Source organism: Equus asinus, chromosome 19 (genome assembly GCF_041296235.1).
Source record: "Equus asinus isolate D_3611 breed Donkey chromosome 19, EquAss-T2T_v2, whole genome shotgun sequence".
Classification (NCBI taxonomy): Eukaryota; Metazoa; Chordata; class Mammalia; order Perissodactyla; family Equidae; genus Equus; species Equus asinus.
In genome coordinates, this window is record NC_091808.1 from 8,024,494 (window position 1) to 8,041,758 (window position 17,265).

Below are 17,265 nucleotides of genomic sequence, written 5' to 3' on the forward strand. Positions count from 1 at the left end.
GATACACACATATTTATAGCACACACCCCATGTGCATATACAGATACTAATATACACATATACATGTATATACATACACATAAAAGTCTTACATACAAAATGTTCACAGCAAATATTCCACAACTAATGCAAATAGAATGCTACCCAGACAGCACGCTTGTTGCTATCTGGGGCAATGGGTCCTCTCCAGCCTATTCCCAGCTCTCTGTGGTGGTTTAGTAGCAATTTAGCATGCTAACACTGGTTTCCAGCTGCTACTTCTTCCGCTGACTGGGTCACGTTTCAGGCCAATTGCGTTAGGAGTATTCCCACTGAAGACCCGGGTTGGGATGGCGCTAGGCCAGGAGCACGTACTTCTGCTACCAAAAGAGATCGCTTCAATCTCAAATGAAGTGGGGCTTACAGCAAATTTCCCATGAGACTCCTGACAGCTGCTGGGTGACGACAGGTGCGTACACTGTGCTAAGCAGGAAGATGCTTCCCCTGGGAAGGGCATTTCCAGATCAACCGTAATATGGTTCGATGTTTTACTCGAACGTAAGAGGACAAGCAAACACAAGTAGGAAACGCCGTGGCATTTTATTTATTCTCTCAGGTAAATATTACTATTTCTGGATGACCATTCCTAGCCAAACAAACACTGACAAGATTGCCCAGAAACATCCTTTACCATGGTGAGCCCCACAGAGACAGAAAGACAGAAATCAAACTCTAAAGTTCAAGAACCTCATTAGTGTTTCTGTCTCGCTCTGCTGATCAGTTTAGCACGCTCCTATAATTGTTTTTAAATCCCTCTGTAACTATCAAGGGTTTTCTCATCATGTGTTACAGACTTCTGGACAAGATGGGCTGGGAGCACCAGAGTGGGAAACTGCATTCGAAAAAGCCACTTGGATCAACATAGAAATGAGAGAAAATGTACGTCACTCCTAGGAACCAAGGGTGTTCACCATTCACCACCAAAACCTCAAAGAATCCCAGCCAAAGAGAGTAAGAAAACGGATAAATTGAAAGAGGCCATTAGTCCAGAAGAGAGAAGGCAGGAGGAGGCAGCCCACGTGGACAGGTGAGAGGTGAGGTGAGGCAGCCAGGTGCTGTCGGGGGCCTGCTGAGCACCCTGCCCCAGCAGCATGGGGATCCAGCGAGTCATTCCTTGCATGAGACCCCTGGGAGGGAGCCCACTCCTCCGTGCACCACACCACCCCCTCATCACCTGCCTCCGTCTTCTGGATCTTGGATCAAGGGGCTCCCCACCCCATCCCTGCCAGTCCTCTTTTATTTTGGAAGAGGATTGGGGCATAAACCCACTCCAATCTCTAAAAGAATCTGATCCAATTTTTCCCAACAGTTCTTTGTTGAAAAAGAAAAATCACCAGACTTACGAAAAACGATCGCCGCTCAAAAAGAAGGGGCACCATTTCTCTAAGGACTCAAAGGTGTTCCCTTCATCTTACATAACATCACTGCAAAAAGGAAAAAGAAAAAAAGACATCCTGGAGAAGTCTGTTGTGTGAACTCACTAAGATTTAAGAGCCCACTGCCTCTCTGAAGCTGGAAATCTCAATTGTGAAAATTGAGTGAACTGAGACAAGGAAAGTGGATCAGCAGTGAAGAGCCTGGAGTTCTAGAGTCGGCATTAGACACGACAAGAGAGGCAGGAAATAGCAGCTTACGTACCAGAGAAAGTTAACAAGGAAGAAGACAAACTCGAGAAGGTCAGTACGGAAGGAAAAGACAGATTTTACAATGAGAGGGAAGATGAGAAATATAGAAAACAGATCTCTGTCCTCAAATATATATACCATAAGCGTTCCTGCAAGGACAGGTAATTTTTTTAATATGAAAACAAAAAGCAGACTAGGTAAATAAATCTAAGAGCATATGACCTGAAAAGTAGAAAAATTAAATGGACAACACTTTGACAAATAGAATAAAGAAAAAGAAACGCAAGTGAGCTGGATAGTCTCCTTTTATCCTCTCCCCTTGCAACCAACCAGACCCACTCTATCCTTCTCCACCTGCCCTGTGTCCGAGAGGCTGACCTGTGTGGGCTGCTTCACCCAGGTTTGGCCAATGGGAGGCATTGGGAGAGTGAGAGGAGGAGGCGATGGGGGTGTTTGTTCCCCTGACCCCAACCTGCCTGCTGCAGATCAGCAGGGCCTGAGTTCCTCCACTGGAGGCCACAGCTCAAGTCAGATGGCTTGGTGACACAGCCCTGTCCCTTGCCTCTTCAGGTCCAGGAGTGGGAATGGATTCCCATGGTTGCTGGCTCCAGGCTGCTTCACCATCCCTAGGCATAGCATCCCTTTGGAATATGCCATCTATTTCCTGCTGGGATCCTTGCCACACAAGTAAACAAAAGTAGAAATGCGAAAAGGAAGATAGCAACAGCAATAGAAGAGAAACCTCAAAACTATAGAAAACCAAGCGTAATTGTATGCCTGAAAATTTGAAAATCTCAACAAATGGACTATTCACTGAAAATATATATAGCTTATCAAAAGTGACTTGATAGAAGGTAAAAAACAAGAATGAATGAATACCAATGAAGAAACTGAAGTAAATACTAAGAATCATCTCCACAAACAGATCTGAGGAAAAGCAGCTTTACCAAAATTTTTTCAATATTTCAAAAAATCAGATAATGATGATGCTACATAAATATCTTCAGGGTATTTTATAAAACTTACATGACTCTTAAACTATAATATGACCCAAATCATAGAAATAACCTCACCTATGAATATATGTGCAAAAATCCTGAATAAAATTCAGGATACAATGGAAAGTTATCATAATCTAGAATACTTCATTTTAATCATGCAAAAATGGTTAATATTATAAAATCTATAAAATTAAGCTATTATAACAGAAAATCAAATGAGGGAAACAACATAATCATCTCAACAGATATCAGAAAGCATTTGATAAAATTCAATACTCAGTCCTTCAAAACTGTTTACAAAACCAGAGAAAGACAGCTCCTTCTTTGACATGACAAAAAGCAACAACTTTTATCAAGTGCAAACTATGTGTCAGATGCTGTATCAAGCCCTTCCCAGGCAGTAACACGCTAGATCCTCACAGTACTTCTCCCCAAGGTGGATATTGTCTCTTCCCGATGTCCTCCACTGTAGAAATACTGGCCAATGTAATAAGTTACGAAATCTGAATAAGAGTAATCAGCATTTGGAAAGTAGACCACAAAATGATCATAATTTGTATATGATATGATTGTCTATCAAGAAAGTCCAAGAGAAGCAAATGGAAAACAATTTGAGGTAGTGAGGCATGAGTTAAGCCACAGAATAACAGGCAATTTTATAAAATCTGTAACTTCCTTGTATGTTATCAGTTGCTACAACTATAGGGGAATAAGTACCATTCCTAACTGTAACAAAATTATAAAATAATCAGAAGAAATCATAACAAGAAATATGCAGGATCTATATGAAGAAAAGTACAAAATTTAAAATAATAGAGATAGCTATGTATTTTTTTTAAAGATTGGCACCTGAGCTAATATCTGTTGCCAAGCTTCTTTTTTTCTTCTTCTCCCCAAAGCCCCCCAGGACGTAGTTGTATATTCCAGTTGTAGGTCCTTCGAGTTCTGCTATGTGGGACGCCACCACAAAATGGCTTGATGAGCGGTGCCATGTCCGTGCCCAGGATCCAAACTAGTGAAACCCTGGGTCGCTGAAGAGGAGAATGCGAACTTAACCACTCGGCCATGGGGCCAGCCCCGAGATAGCTATATTTGTTGTTAAGACAATAATACTATAATGTCCCTTTCCACAAGTTGTATTATGGATTTCATGCAATTCCAATCAAAGTCCCAATAGTGCTTTTTCCAACTTGACAAAATTCTTATCTAGTTGACCTGGAAGAATACTTGAAAACAATACACGTGAAAATCCTAAAATAAAATAGTTTATAAAATTGTGGTAATGCACTTGGTATGATATTGGTGTAAGAAAAGCAGACATCCGTGGAACAGGGTGCACAGGCAAGAAAGAGGCATAGAAAACTTAGCATATGGTAAAAGAGGACTCACAAAGGGAAAGGGATAAATTACTCAGTAAGAGGTTGTGAGAAAGATGGTCACTTGAGACAAAGACACCTAAATCTTAGTCTTAAACCATTCATTAAATTAATTCCAGAGAGATTAAAGTGTTCAATGCTAAAAAAAAAAAAAAAATCCAAACAAAAAACCAATAACATCTCCATCTGATTTTGCTAAATTCTGTGCTAAGCACGTGATATTCACTTTTCATTCAATCTGCCCAGCAACACTACTACATTAGTTTTCTCAGCTCTGGTTTTCAGATGAGGAAACCAATGCTCTGCGGAATTAGACAACAAGCCAGAGGTTGCACACACAGAGTCATCCTTAGCCTGAGTCTATACAGCTTCAAAGACCCTGACCCAACCCTCTTGCCTCCCACAGGAAGAGGGGAGAATCGAATTTCTATGCACAGAGGGACTCTCTACACTGAAAAGCAAAGGGGAAAAAATCACAAAAGAAAAAGATTGTTAGACATTATGAAAATTCCCACTCTCTGAATGTCAAAAAAAAATCATAAAGTTGAAAGGCAAACCACAGTGAAAATATTCACAACAAGCGTGATGCAAGGAATTCGTGCAAATAGGTAAGGGAAAAACTGCAGCTTCAAACGAAAAATGGCAAAGAGATTTGAACAGACCATTCACAAAAGAGGAAATTATGAAGGTCCATAATCTACTAACCAAGCTGGCCATGACCACAGTCCAGAAAGGCAGATCAAAATGAGCAGAATCAACCACCTTTCACCTTACAACTTAAAAATTTTTTTTTTAAATGAAAATATTCAGAATAGGGAGACTGGAATGAGGTGGGCACTCTTGTATTGCTTACCGGAGCATAAATTGGAACAAAATTCCTGGAAAGCAATTTGTCATTCCGTATCAAGAGCCTTAAATACATCCCTATCCTTTGATCCAGTAATTCCACTCCTGAGAATCTATAACCGGAAGTGTCACATTTCTGCACAAAAACCTTCATCACTATCATATTTATAACAACAAAACACTCTTGGTAACTCAAATGTCTGACGAGAGAAGAATCATTTTGTAATTATGGTCCACCATGTATTAGAATTTTGTGCACCCATTAAATATGATATTTAGGGAGAAATTCTAACTAAATGGGAAACTGCTATAGCTGTTAGAAGACACAGCCTAAAACTATGTGGTTTTATTTCTATATATTATGGAAATTTTACATATACATGGAGAGAGAGAGGGAGAAATAGAGAATGAGGAGATGCACCAACAAATTAACAGATTTATGTTAGTCTCTCAGTGATTGGGAGATTATTTTCTTTCTTTCCACTTCGTGCTCTTTGTCTGTTATACTGAATTCTGTTTTTTTTAAGTTACTTGAAAGAAAGCTGAACTGTTTATCAGAAGATCTTTGTCACTTCTACTTTGCCACTGACGTTTGTGATGGCCTCAGCGAGACTCTCTCTGGAGAGCGGGTTCCTGATTGGCAAGCCAGGGGGAAGGACCAGCTGATCCTTTGGGGTTATTTATAATAACTAATTGAACCTGAAATGTTTGGGTCCTTGTACTTGTTAACAGAATGTTTCTCTAATCAGTTGGGGCAAAGGGAGTGTGAAATGAGCAGGAGAAAGAGGAAGGATCTGGTCCCACAGAGTTACAGGCTTGTTGTCCCCACCTCCCAGGGGTCCTGGGCTGCCTGTGGCCGTCAACACGCAGTCCCCACCTCATGGAGCATGCTGCGCTCTTCCTAGCTTCCTGAGACCTGTGGGCCTTTAGTCCCCCTAGTATCTTGCTCCTCAGTTGGAACCAGTTAGTCACTCTCAAGACGGCCTCCATTTCTTCTCGACTTTGTCTTCACTCTACCTGCTTTCCTTCAGTGGTTCTTCCTGGCATCCGTACCTCTCTCCCTCAGGCCTCCAGGCACTCAGCCCTGACCCCAGCAGCCACCGGCCACTCATGCGTCATTGAGTCCTCTTCCTGCCTCATCTCTTTGAGTACTTCCTCTGAGGAGGCCCCACATGACAGCTCAGTGTCTCCCGGAGGCTCCTGCAGCCTCTAGGAAGTTCCAGAAGTGACACGCTGCCTCTGCTCTCCTTTCTCTTTCTGTGGAATTTCCTTCACAGATGGGCCCTATACTTGTCTGCTTCCAAGACGTCACTACTCACTTGTTAGCTTATAAAAAATAACGGTCGGCATTTAGTGAGTACTGACCATGTGCCAGCCTTGGGTTATACATGTTGCCCACAGTCTCCCATTTTATCCTCTCAATAATTTGATGACAACAACAGAAAGACAACTCAATTTTTTAAGTGGCAAAGGATATGAATTGACATTTTGCCAAAGAAGATACACAAATGGACAATAAACACATGAAAAGATGTGCAAAAATATTAATCATGAGAGAAGTGTAAATCAAAGTCACAATTAGATGTCACTTCACACCCACTGGGATGGCTATTATCAAAAAGATAATAACAAGTGTTGGTGGGGACGTGGAAAAATTCGAACCCTGAGTCACCACTGATGGCAACGTAAAATGGTGCAGCTGCTGTGGAAAACAGTTTGGCGGTTCCACAAAAAGTTAAACATAGGATTACCACGTGACCCAGCAGTTCCGCCCGAGACAATTGAAAATATACGTCCATGTAAAACTTGTACGTGAATGTTCATAGCAGCATTACTCATAATAGCCCAAACGTGGAAATAACCCAAATGCCCATCACTGATGAATGGAGAAATAAAATGTGGTGTATCCATACCATGGGCTACGATTTAGCCATTTTTAAAAAGGAACGATTCATGCCACAACATGGGTGACCCTCGAAAGCATTATACCAGGTGAAAGATGCCAGACACAAACACCACATATTGTATGCTTTCATTTATATGAAATACACAGAGTGGGCAAATCTATAGAGACAGAAAGTAGATTAGTGGTTGCCAAGGGGTGGGAGGAGGGGGAACAGGAAGTGAGTACTAATGGGTACAGGGTTTCTTTTGGGGATGATGAAAATGTTCTGGAATTAGATAGTGGTGATGGTTGCACAACATTGTGAATGTACTAAACACCACCGAATTGTACACTGTGCAAAGGGTGATTTTACAGGATGTGAGTTATACCTCAATAAAAAAAATTAACCCAACGAGTGGACATTTCACCAATGAGGATGTTGGGTGGGCACAGGGAGGTTCACATCTTGCAAATACTAAAACTCACATCAGTTCTGGTCAACCATACAAGGCTTGCCTCTAAGGACTGAGTCACATGGCGTCAATTAGGGAGGGGAGAGCAGACGTCCTCCATCGCTGGGGCAGAGAGGAAGGCCTGGGGGAGCACCACGTCTCATCGCAATGTTTGGGTTCACATGCCAGGAGACGGGACCATTCCATGGAGAAGCACTGATGGCCGGCCGCAGGTAAATTCAACCTGTCAGGTAGCGAAGCTTGCAAAACACACCAAAGCTAGAGCCTACCCTGGTTCTGGATGGATTGCTCTGGGGCACTGGGCATGGGCACCAAAAACCTGGAGACACTCAGCTTTAGCACCGTGGTTCTGAGTCACTTCACACAGAAGACACCATCAGTCAGTTAAATACATAGGCCTTCCTGGGCACACCACTCCCTCCTGGTCTTGCACACACAAAGGAAACTCCAAAGAATTGACCTGGGACAACCTCTTACGTAAACCGGATTTCAGAAGCCCATGATACTCCTGGCTACTGTCTGTGCCAGCGTTTTTCCACATTTTCTGTCAATACTAGATATGAAAAACAGCGCTTTTGCCCAAAAGTAATGAATGAGCAGTGTAAACTTTACTGAAACTTTGAAAGAGGACTGGAGGAAGCAGGGTTATGTCACACCCATTCGTACCACAGTCACTGGCTTTACACCTCTCCTGTCCTTCTTTGTGACTCCATCACCAGGGGTCTCGTCTCCAGGCCTCCTGACCCCACACATACCCAGGCTTGCTGGCTCTTCTCTCTTTGTGCCTCCCAAGAACAGCATGAGTTCAAGTCCCGGCCCTGCCACTGTTCGTCCTGTAAACGTGGCATGTTACCCAACTTCTCTGGGCCTCGCTTTCCTCTTCTGTAAAGTGGAGGAACAATAATACTTCCTCCGAAGGCCATTGTGGACCATGAGTTAATATGAGTGAAGAGCCTAGAACGGTGCCTGGCACACAGTAAGACCTTTATAAGTCTTTTGCTATTATTTTTAGGCAGAAGAGGTTAGCAACCATCTTTTGTTAGCAGAGCAAAGCTTGGGGCCTGCTCTACCTCAAGTGCTGTCACACTCTTTCTTCCCAAGTAGAATGCCTTCTCAGAGGGGACTTTTGGTGACTAAATGTCCTTCTTGTGCTTCTTCATCTTTCTGGCTGTGCTGACAAGGTCACCAAGTCCAGGCTGCCTGGTATACTGTCCCCGGCAAGGAGACTGTTCCAGACACTGTAGGTGGGCCTGGGCAGCTCATGGAAGGCCATGTGCTGGGGGAGACCAACACTGCCTCCCTCCCACAGCTGGCTGGACCAGGCGCTGGTTTCTGAGCCAAACGCAGCCCACGCCTGCCCCCTCCCTCATGAGGGAAGCCAACTGTCTCCAGTGTGGTTTGGTAGGAACACCACCCAACTGGGCAGCTCCATATTGGATGGTGGCTGACGGCCCCAGTCATATGTAGGCTCTCTCGGGGCCTGGGTTTCCTTACAGAGAGGGCATCCCCAACATGCTGGGCTATGGTTCTAGTTCTGCCCGGGTATGGGAAAGCCGGCCCCTGCTGACCCATGGCCCCTTGCATGGATGGACCCCCATCCCCAAAGGCATATCTCTTCTCTGCAGCACAAAGCCCCTGATGGTTGTGCTGGCCCCTATGTGGAAGTACAGTCCTGGCAAGAGAGGAGGGAAAGGGCTTGATGGCCTCTTAGCATCCTCCATCCAAGATGGGCTGGACGTCCCCCTCAAGGTGCCCCCGTGGACCCCCTACAGCAGAGCCGACTCTGCTGGTGGGTTTGAGGGGGGGCCAGGTAAGCATGACATAGGCCCTATCCCAAAGAGCTCACTGTCCCTCGTGTTCTCAAGTCCTTTGCCACAAGTTGGCAGAGCTGGAAACCTTGTGGTCAGCTGCCTGGGTTCTTCCCCTGCCAGCTCTCTATGCCCTGAGGTGGGTCTGCGGGGTCCCCCTAAATTGTGGCTTTCTGAGTTGCTGAGGAGAGACCTGAGCTTTCCCACCCTGTGGCGTCGGCGGGCTGACCTCTGGAGAGGAAATGCGGGTTTCCTAGGGGTGGAGGTGCGTTCTCAAGTCACGTGGGCGGCGCCACACTGAGCCCTTGTGTTCGAGCCTCCCTCGCTCCCCTCCCTAGTTCCATTTAAATAGTCAAATCCTGTCCTCCTCCTCAGTAGGAAGGCCACTCCCGGATGGAGCTGTGTTCAGTTCCTGGAGCTCCAAACACACCTGCCTAAACCAGCAGTTGGAGGTCCCCCACTGTCCCCTCACTCACCCGGGGTGCCTGGGAAGAGGCTCCAGCCCACTGGGGCCCAGGCAGGGTGAGATCTGGGCACCCCGGGCCAAGAGGTCTTTTTCGGTATGGATATTTCTAGAGCAGGGGGCCAGTCTCCGCGGCTTCCTTCTGCAGTCCTGGCTCCCTTTTTAGAGCAGGGTCATTAAAAGGTCCTGGCCCCACAGCTGCACCACGCAGGGGCCCTGAGCTCTCGGCTGACTTCCAGAGAGACAGAAGAGGGGACTTTCAGAGGCCTGTCGCTTCTGAAACTGAGGATAGCCTGGCAGTTCTTCACTCTGTCAGGGTCCCCACCGCCAGGCTGTAGATCAGGACAGTGTGGCGCATTCCCCAGTTCACAGGGGACACAGAAAACCGAGGATGGTGGAGTCTGTCTCTTAGGAAGTTAAATCTATGTGATTTAAAGGACTGGCTTTTTTTTTTCTAAAGGAGTATGTCCTTCCTGTCTTTTTAGTGTTAAAGGATGCTTTCTTTCACGAAATGAGCCGTTGGAAGGTGGTAGCTGGTTGTCTTTCATTTAGTTAGTTTTTACTTTTTATGTTTCCTTAACTAGCAAAATTAAGGATGGTGGCAGGAGGGGGTCTCCCGGGTTTTTGGAATGGTTGGTGGTCCATGGTATCCCATGACCCACAGTGGCTCCTGATCCTACAGGAAGGGTGGCTTCCCCCACAGAGTGGAGGAGAAAGGGGAGCCCAGGGTGAGGGTCTGGCTGAGGGGAGGGGCTCCCCAAGAAGGGCTCCAAGACCTGGTGGTGGGGCCAAAGTGGTCTCGGGGATGAGAGACTGAGGAGACGTCCAGGCCCAGGCTAAGAGGATGGTGGACATCTGTGCGCACCATCCCTAAGGTGCAGACCCCTCCCATCTGCCGAGGCTCTGAGAGCAACTCAGTGCAGACGAGGGGAGGGGAGGAGAGATGGAGGAATGAATACTGGAAACCAGGCCTGGGTCCCCATTAGTCACCAGCCAGCAGGGTAGTGTGGACAAAGACCTTGACCTCTCAGGACTCTGTCTGCTCACCTGCAAAGGCAGAGGCTGTCGGCCTAGAGGTTCAGGCCTCTTCCAGCTCTGCCTCTGGCTTGCCGTGATGCTGCCGGTTTGGAGTCAGAGAGACCCACGTTCCGCGACTGCAGCCTGGGCACGGCCACAGTGCCCTGGTCAAAGGGCTGCTGTGAAGGTTAGCGAGCTGGAACCAGGGAGCTCTCAGCACACAGAAAACACCCAACTGGATCAGCCCTCCACCAAGGTCCCGCCGGGACAGGAGAGAAATCCACATGGGCTGACTAGAGTCGGATTGAAATCTCCCCACTGTTTCTAAGGCCCTGTTGGCGGGTCCCCATGGGGGCAGTGCCTGCTGGGAAGTCTGGGCTTATGTCGCTTGCCCTGAGCGTGAGAGTGGGGGGCACAGGAAGCCGACCTAGGGAGATTGGGCTCCTGACGAAGTCAGACCTCAGACCGGTTGGCCAACTGCGAGCCTGAGTTGTTTTCTAGATGCTCCCAGCTGGTTCTTGTAAACACCCTGGCTTCTCTTGCTGTGACCCGGAACCTACGTTCACACCCAGCTTGACAGGGGCAGGAGTGGGGTGGCAGAGTCTTGTCTGGGTGCAGCCTCTGGGGGAAGAAGGCCTTGGTTTTGACTGTCATCGCTCGCTTAACCTGTCTGAACCTCAGTTTCCTCATCTGCAAAGTGGGGCAATAACAGGACCTGCCCTTCAGGCTGTCGTGAAGATGAAAGAGGATAACATAGGATAGATGCTTAGGGTCAATTCTCAAAACAGGTCTGTGTTCAGTGACCCGCCTCCGCTCCTGCCTGGACAGGGCAGGGCCCTGCCTGTTCAGGGGGACCTTCCTGCAGGCCCAGGGCGGCTACCTCAGAGGTGCAGCTGGACACACCGTTCCCCAATGGCGCCCTGGCACTGCCCGAGGCCCGAGGGGGGATGGATCAGGCTGCAGGGATGACGGCCTCCTTCGGACATCGGTCAAGAAGGCTGTTTGAAAAAGGAACCTTCAGCAAGCGGCTGGTTCCTCGGTTGTTAGGACAACCGGTGCATTCAGCAACACCTCTGAGCCCGGGAGCAGGGGGCGTCGATGGTGGCAGAGGCCCAAAGGGGAGGGGACGCAGCTGAGTGCCAAGGCGGGGAGAGAAGAGGCTCTCGCTGTCGGTGATGGTGACTTCCTCTGCTCTCAGGGCCTGAATGCAACTTCTGGGTGAACTGAAAGTCCTCTCTTGAGTGAACACTCCCCATATTCGTTGCTCCCCAAATGATAGCTTCCTCTAAGGGCCCTAAGCCTGGGCACAGGACGGGTCTCCTTTTGTCACATCTGCTCTTCCATGAGGGTTTCCAAACTAGACGTCTTTCACCGACACCCGAGCTGACCGAGCCGCTTTCCAACACACCCACCACCACTTCACCCTGGTGGGCCCCAGCCCTGAGCTTCTGCCGACCTCAGAGAGCCCCGACCCCCTTCTCCTGGCCCCCAGAACCCCAGGAAAGCCCCCGGCACTGTGGCTCACAGGCAGCTGGGGTGTGCGACCAGGCCCCAGGGTGGCTCTGGAGGGCTCCACCACTGCAAAACCCAAACGCCAAGGCCAGCGGGTCCACAATGGCCCCCAGCTGGACCCACCAACAACCCCAGGGAGTGTGCGAGTCAGAGCACTCCAGCTCATGACATGAAAACAACCCATCCCAGTGCCAGGCCCCTGGTTAAGCCCCCGGCTGGCGTCCTGTTTCCCTAGTGGCACCTCCATCATCTCTGTGCCCGGACAGGAGAGGTCGGGCCGGGGGCGGAGGGGCCGGGTGGGGACCACTGTACTTACAGCACGCACAGCGCATACGCCCGGGAGATGGACTCGCTGGCCCGCACGAGGAAACTCCCGTCCTTGCCCGTCCTGGAGAGCAGCTCCTCAGCCTTAGAGCGGGTGATGTTGCCATGGTTCCAGCAGGGGACCATGGTGGCCGTGGGCCTCCTAGGGCCGGGGTGGCAGCCACCCCCAGGACCGACGTGCCACTGAGGGCCTCTGAGGCCCCTGCTCGGCAACCTGGATGTGCCGTCTGTCCCCAGTTGGTTGGCCCGGCTGCTGCCACCAGCTCACTGACCGACTTCCTGTTTCAGCGCTCAGCGAGGGAAAGGAAACGAGCTGCAGAGAACTTCCTCATTGCAGAGCCCAAGCGAGAGAGAGAGAGCCGGCTGGTCCTCCACCTTCCCACCCCGCCCACCCCCTGCCCGCTGCCCCCTCCCCGGCCTCTCCCACCCTTTCTCTTTCCTTTAATGGGTCTCAGTCCCCAGAGGGCCAAACGTCAGCTGGGGAACTGTCCGCCCCTTTGGCATCAGGAGGCTCATGGCTGACTTCTGAAGTGTGGCCTAGCAGCCGTGGACGGGCCAAAGCAGTGGTCATTCCGGGGCCTGTCCCAATGCCCACAGGGGATGGCCCCACCCTGGACAGACTCTGCCCTTCTGCTCCACCCCAGGGCTTTTCAACTCTCCTCCCCGGCCCTCTGTCTAAAATACCCAGAGAACAGGGGCTCACACAGCAGACCTTCTCCGTGAGGACAAGGCCGACCCCCAGGACAAAGCCAGATTGAGGGGCAGGGGTAAAGTCGAGCCCCCTCCCCATACTGGAGACTCATAGCCATCCAGACACCACGCAGCCCTGGGAGCTGGGAAGACCTGGGTGACACCACCCGAGGGCTCCGAGGGCCCAGGTGACAGCTCTGTGACACCTTTATACTCATCCTCATGGGAGCGTGAATGTGGGCTGGGTTTTCCTCTCTGAGTCTTTCCAGGACACTCGGGAAGCCCACACTTCCCCACGGGCAAGCAGGCCCCCTGGCCAAGGGTGATGTTGCTTCCTGCATCCTACTTCTCAGCAGAGGTGGGGTGGCCAGTGGGCCTGCGCCTCCTCCGAGGCTGAGCATGGCCGTGCTTGCCCACGGCTCAAGGGGGAGCTGCCTCCCGGGGGCCACCATCCAGGATCAGCACATTCTGAGGGCTCCAAAGTGGATGCCCACCCTCTTTGGATCCCAGACCGAGTGCTCTCCGTCTTTGGGTCAGGCCCAGCAGGGTGAAGGGGCAAGTGCTGACCTGTTGCACAAGGAGTGGCCCCCCAGTCCCCCATCCAGGCCTCGCCTCCCAGATTGGACAGCGGAACCCCCTCCAGGGGCCTGAGCCAGGCAAGCCTCCATGGGAACCCAGCTCCTCTGCATTCGAGCTGCAGGAGCTGGTCGGGCTTCTTCTCTCTCTGAGCTGCGGTTTCCTTTTCTCCACCTTGAGGAAAGTTGCCCCTAAAGATGCTCATCTGTGCAGGGAGCCCAGCACCTCCCACTGCAGCAGCACATGCAGCAGGTGATTCTGAGCCAGCAAAGTGCTCTCATCCTGGCGGACTGACCGCAACCCGCTTCTGAGGACAAGAGCAGAGAGGCCCGGCTTCAGGCCTTCTCTAGGCTCCAAGTGAAGTTCCTTTCCGTAACTCAAGCCCTTTTGGTAACTCCCCTGTCCACACCCCCACTTCCCAAAGCCAGTTCCTCCCCAGGCTGCTCTGAGCTTCCTCTCCCCTGATGACTGTCCCCTCCCCTGACTCCTCCCACTGGCCCCAAGGGCTAAACTCCCAAACCTTCAGCAAATATGAATCAAGGGCCCTCTGGGCAGACCCTGAGCTAGATGTGGGGACACGGGTGGGTCTAAGAGCTGGCCTCCATACTCTGGCCTTCCCGAAGCCAGCTGGGCCCTGGGGATGCAGATGCCCCAGCAGCCACCGTGGAGGCCTCTCTTTCCCTTGTCCCCACCTCAGCTCCATGTCGTGCCCACACTCCCATCATATACTTTGCACCCTTCTCCTCGCTTCCCTGCAGATCTCCACCAACTTCCTCATTGCTCTCCGCCTCCAAGTCCCCTGGTCTCTCTAGAGTCCACCAGAAGGATCCTGGTACTTGACCAGCTCATCCCTAGCGACCCTCCACCACGTCCAGGACTCTCCCACTTGTTCCTGTCTTCCCGCACACTCTCCAGCTTCCCACCCTCCTTCTCCCACACCTCTGTTCCACTGAGTCCTACATCTCAGCAGAGTCGAGGGGAGGGCGGGAGGCAGTGAGACTGTCCTTGCCATCTGACTCTAGTGTGATTTCCCTTTGACGCACACAACACACACATGATACACACAACACATGACACACACACACAACACAAACGTTTCCCTAATTCTTAAGGCCCATTCCATCTTCCTTTCCTTCCCAACCCAACTGCCTGAACCATCCAACATGGTCCGCTTCCTTGTGCCCCTGCCCTTCTGCCCCCCACATTCAGAAAACCCCAACATCTAGGTCAGGGCTGCCCTTATGGTGGTGGCTAGGGCCTGGGTAAATATTTTTTGTAGGGCCCCGTCTATATAAACAATTTAATTAAAAATGGTATTATGAAATTCATGGCCCCATGGGAGGTATAGTGATTTATCAATGAAGATTTAGAATAATGGACAGACAGGAGGTAATTATGTATATGTTCAACGTCCCATCAGCACACTTGAAGAGTCTTCGCGATGTCCAGGTCCTCTCGATGTCCAGGTCCTCTCTTCCTGTTCAGGTCCCGTTGATTGTCAAATGACCATTCCTGGTTGATGTCGCATCTTGTACAGCGAGAGGAGGGCAGCCACGCTGCTTTAGTCAGGATGCTGTGGCTCTTCAGAACTGGGTCATTTTGACAACACATAGATCTTCTTCTTGCTTCTGTGTTTCCTATTCCCATTTGTTTATCGCTAGTTACATCTTTACCAGTAACACTGCTTCATCCCTGTGCCGCCCGCGTACACTGGCCTCCAGCGATTCCCTCTGAGGTTGTTCCTTTGCTTTGTTGATAACCGCAAATGCCTATCTTATCCAGAGCATGCAGGAAAATATTAACGACAATTCATTTTCTGGTCATGTTAACGCTACTGTTCTGAATTTTATAGCATGAAGGTAGAACAACACATCTTCCAACCATCTGCTCTTGAACTTTTAGGCTGTAATCACCACATCCCTGTATTGTGATCTCTTCCAATGATGACGGCACCCCTGCCCTCCACAGCCCCCTTCTCAAAGAATATCCATGCCGCACCTGGCATGATTAAGAGCATCCTGGAGAACTCGACCTCAGTTGACTGGAGGAGCTCATAAGTGTTGTAGGGCAATGGTCTCCAGAGCCACTGGAGGAGACAGTGCCTGATACCCACACAGGAGCTTCCAGAGGGGATGGAGTGACTGTCCAGGTGCTGTTGGCAGGGAGGCAGAAGGTAAAGGATGTCTGCCACCTTCCCTGTCACCCTCAGTGCTATTGAACGGAGGCACCACCGTGGGTAGAGCACTGTAGGTGAGCGCGACCGGTAGGCCCTCACATGGTGTGGTCAAGGATTGGCCATGGACCATTCACAGCCCAGAGCCCTCAACTTGTCTCATATCTGACAGAAGAGTCATCCCATATCAGGATCTCAGCATCATTCTAGAGGCCCAAACTTGTGCCATCGTACAAAAGAAATACCACACTGGTCAGAAGGAGTGACCTGCTCCCCAGGGGGCTCCCTTGAGCTACACCTAGCCATGGGCCTCCAGAAAGATCCCAAAGGCTTGAGTCTCAGAGCTCCTTGGGGCATCTGGTCAATCCTACATGTAGGACAGAGGGTTGGAAAGCAGCTGAAGAGAAAAAGTGTGGTCAGGGCTTATGTGGGCCCAGGACCAGGCTGGGGCACCCCATCCAACTGCACTGCCAGCCCTGGTCAATCCCAAGCACTCGAGGGGGCTTGGAAATTTTCTAGGAAGTCAGGGCAGTGAGCAGCATCAGGGTGGTCTGGCAGGTACTGGGTCATGGGCACTTGGCCATCTCTAGAAGCTCTGGGAAGAACAGACAAAACCTCAGTGTTGAAGAAACGAGCTTATATGGCAGGCACCAAGGCATAGGAGGGATTCTGTTTCTGAAAACTCATGTCAGGTCAGGTCCCAGGGACAGACTAGAACTTTCCATCTGAGCCCCAGGACAGCATCAGGGCAGGCTAGGAGAGAGGTATAATTCGGACCACGATTAAGACACTCGTCCAGGGTCCTTCCACCCTGGACAGGAAGCAGAGGGGTCTGAGAAGGGGCTGAGCTGGGAGATGGACCGTGAAGTCCCGGCTGCAGGGACGAGGGGTGGGGGAGGAGGTAGAGATGCAGAGTTACTCCACACATGACCAGGCAGTGTTTCTGAGTATTAATCATCGTGCTTCCCTCCCCCTCCTGTGCTCACTGAAGCCCTTTACTGTACCCCAGGGCTCCCCACTCCCTACCAGCCTGGACAGACAGGTGAGTGTCCCCCACTGGTTCCTACAGAGCCGGGAGGATGAAAGTGGTAACACTGAGTCCCCGAAAGCAAAGGAAGCTGTGATAGTCAATTTTGTGTATCTACTTGGCTGGGCCACAGAATCCAGATATTTGGTCAAGCATTACTCTAGACGTTTCTATGAAGACATTTTTAGGTGTGGTTAGCATTTCAACCAGTAGACTCTGAGTGAAGAAGATTACCTTCCATGTTGTGGGCTGGCCTCACCCAATCAGTTGAAAACCTTAACAGAAAAAGACTGAGGTTCCCAAAGAAGAGGGAATTCACTCTGCAGATGGCTTTCAGACTCCAACTGCAGCATCGACTCCTCCGTGGGTCTCCAGCCTGCCAGCCCATCCTGCAGGTTTTTGACTTGCCAGCCTCCAAATCACATGAACC

General features: G+C 50.0%; 1 protein-coding gene across 1 annotated transcript in view; it reads right to left on the reverse strand.

Moving 5' to 3' along the window:
* The window catches only part of INPP5D (inositol polyphosphate-5-phosphatase D), a 122,009-nt gene extending 109,302 nt beyond the window's left edge, over window positions 1–12,707 (reverse strand). Inside the window, exon 1 of the mRNA XM_014862545.3 lies at window positions 12,362–12,707. Within this exon, the coding sequence (XP_014718031.3) occupies window positions 12,362–12,495 (134 nt within the window). The 5' untranslated portion in view covers window positions 12,496–12,707. The remainder of the gene's footprint in view (window positions 1–12,361) is intronic.
* Window positions 12,708–17,265: the final 4,558 nt, after the last annotated feature.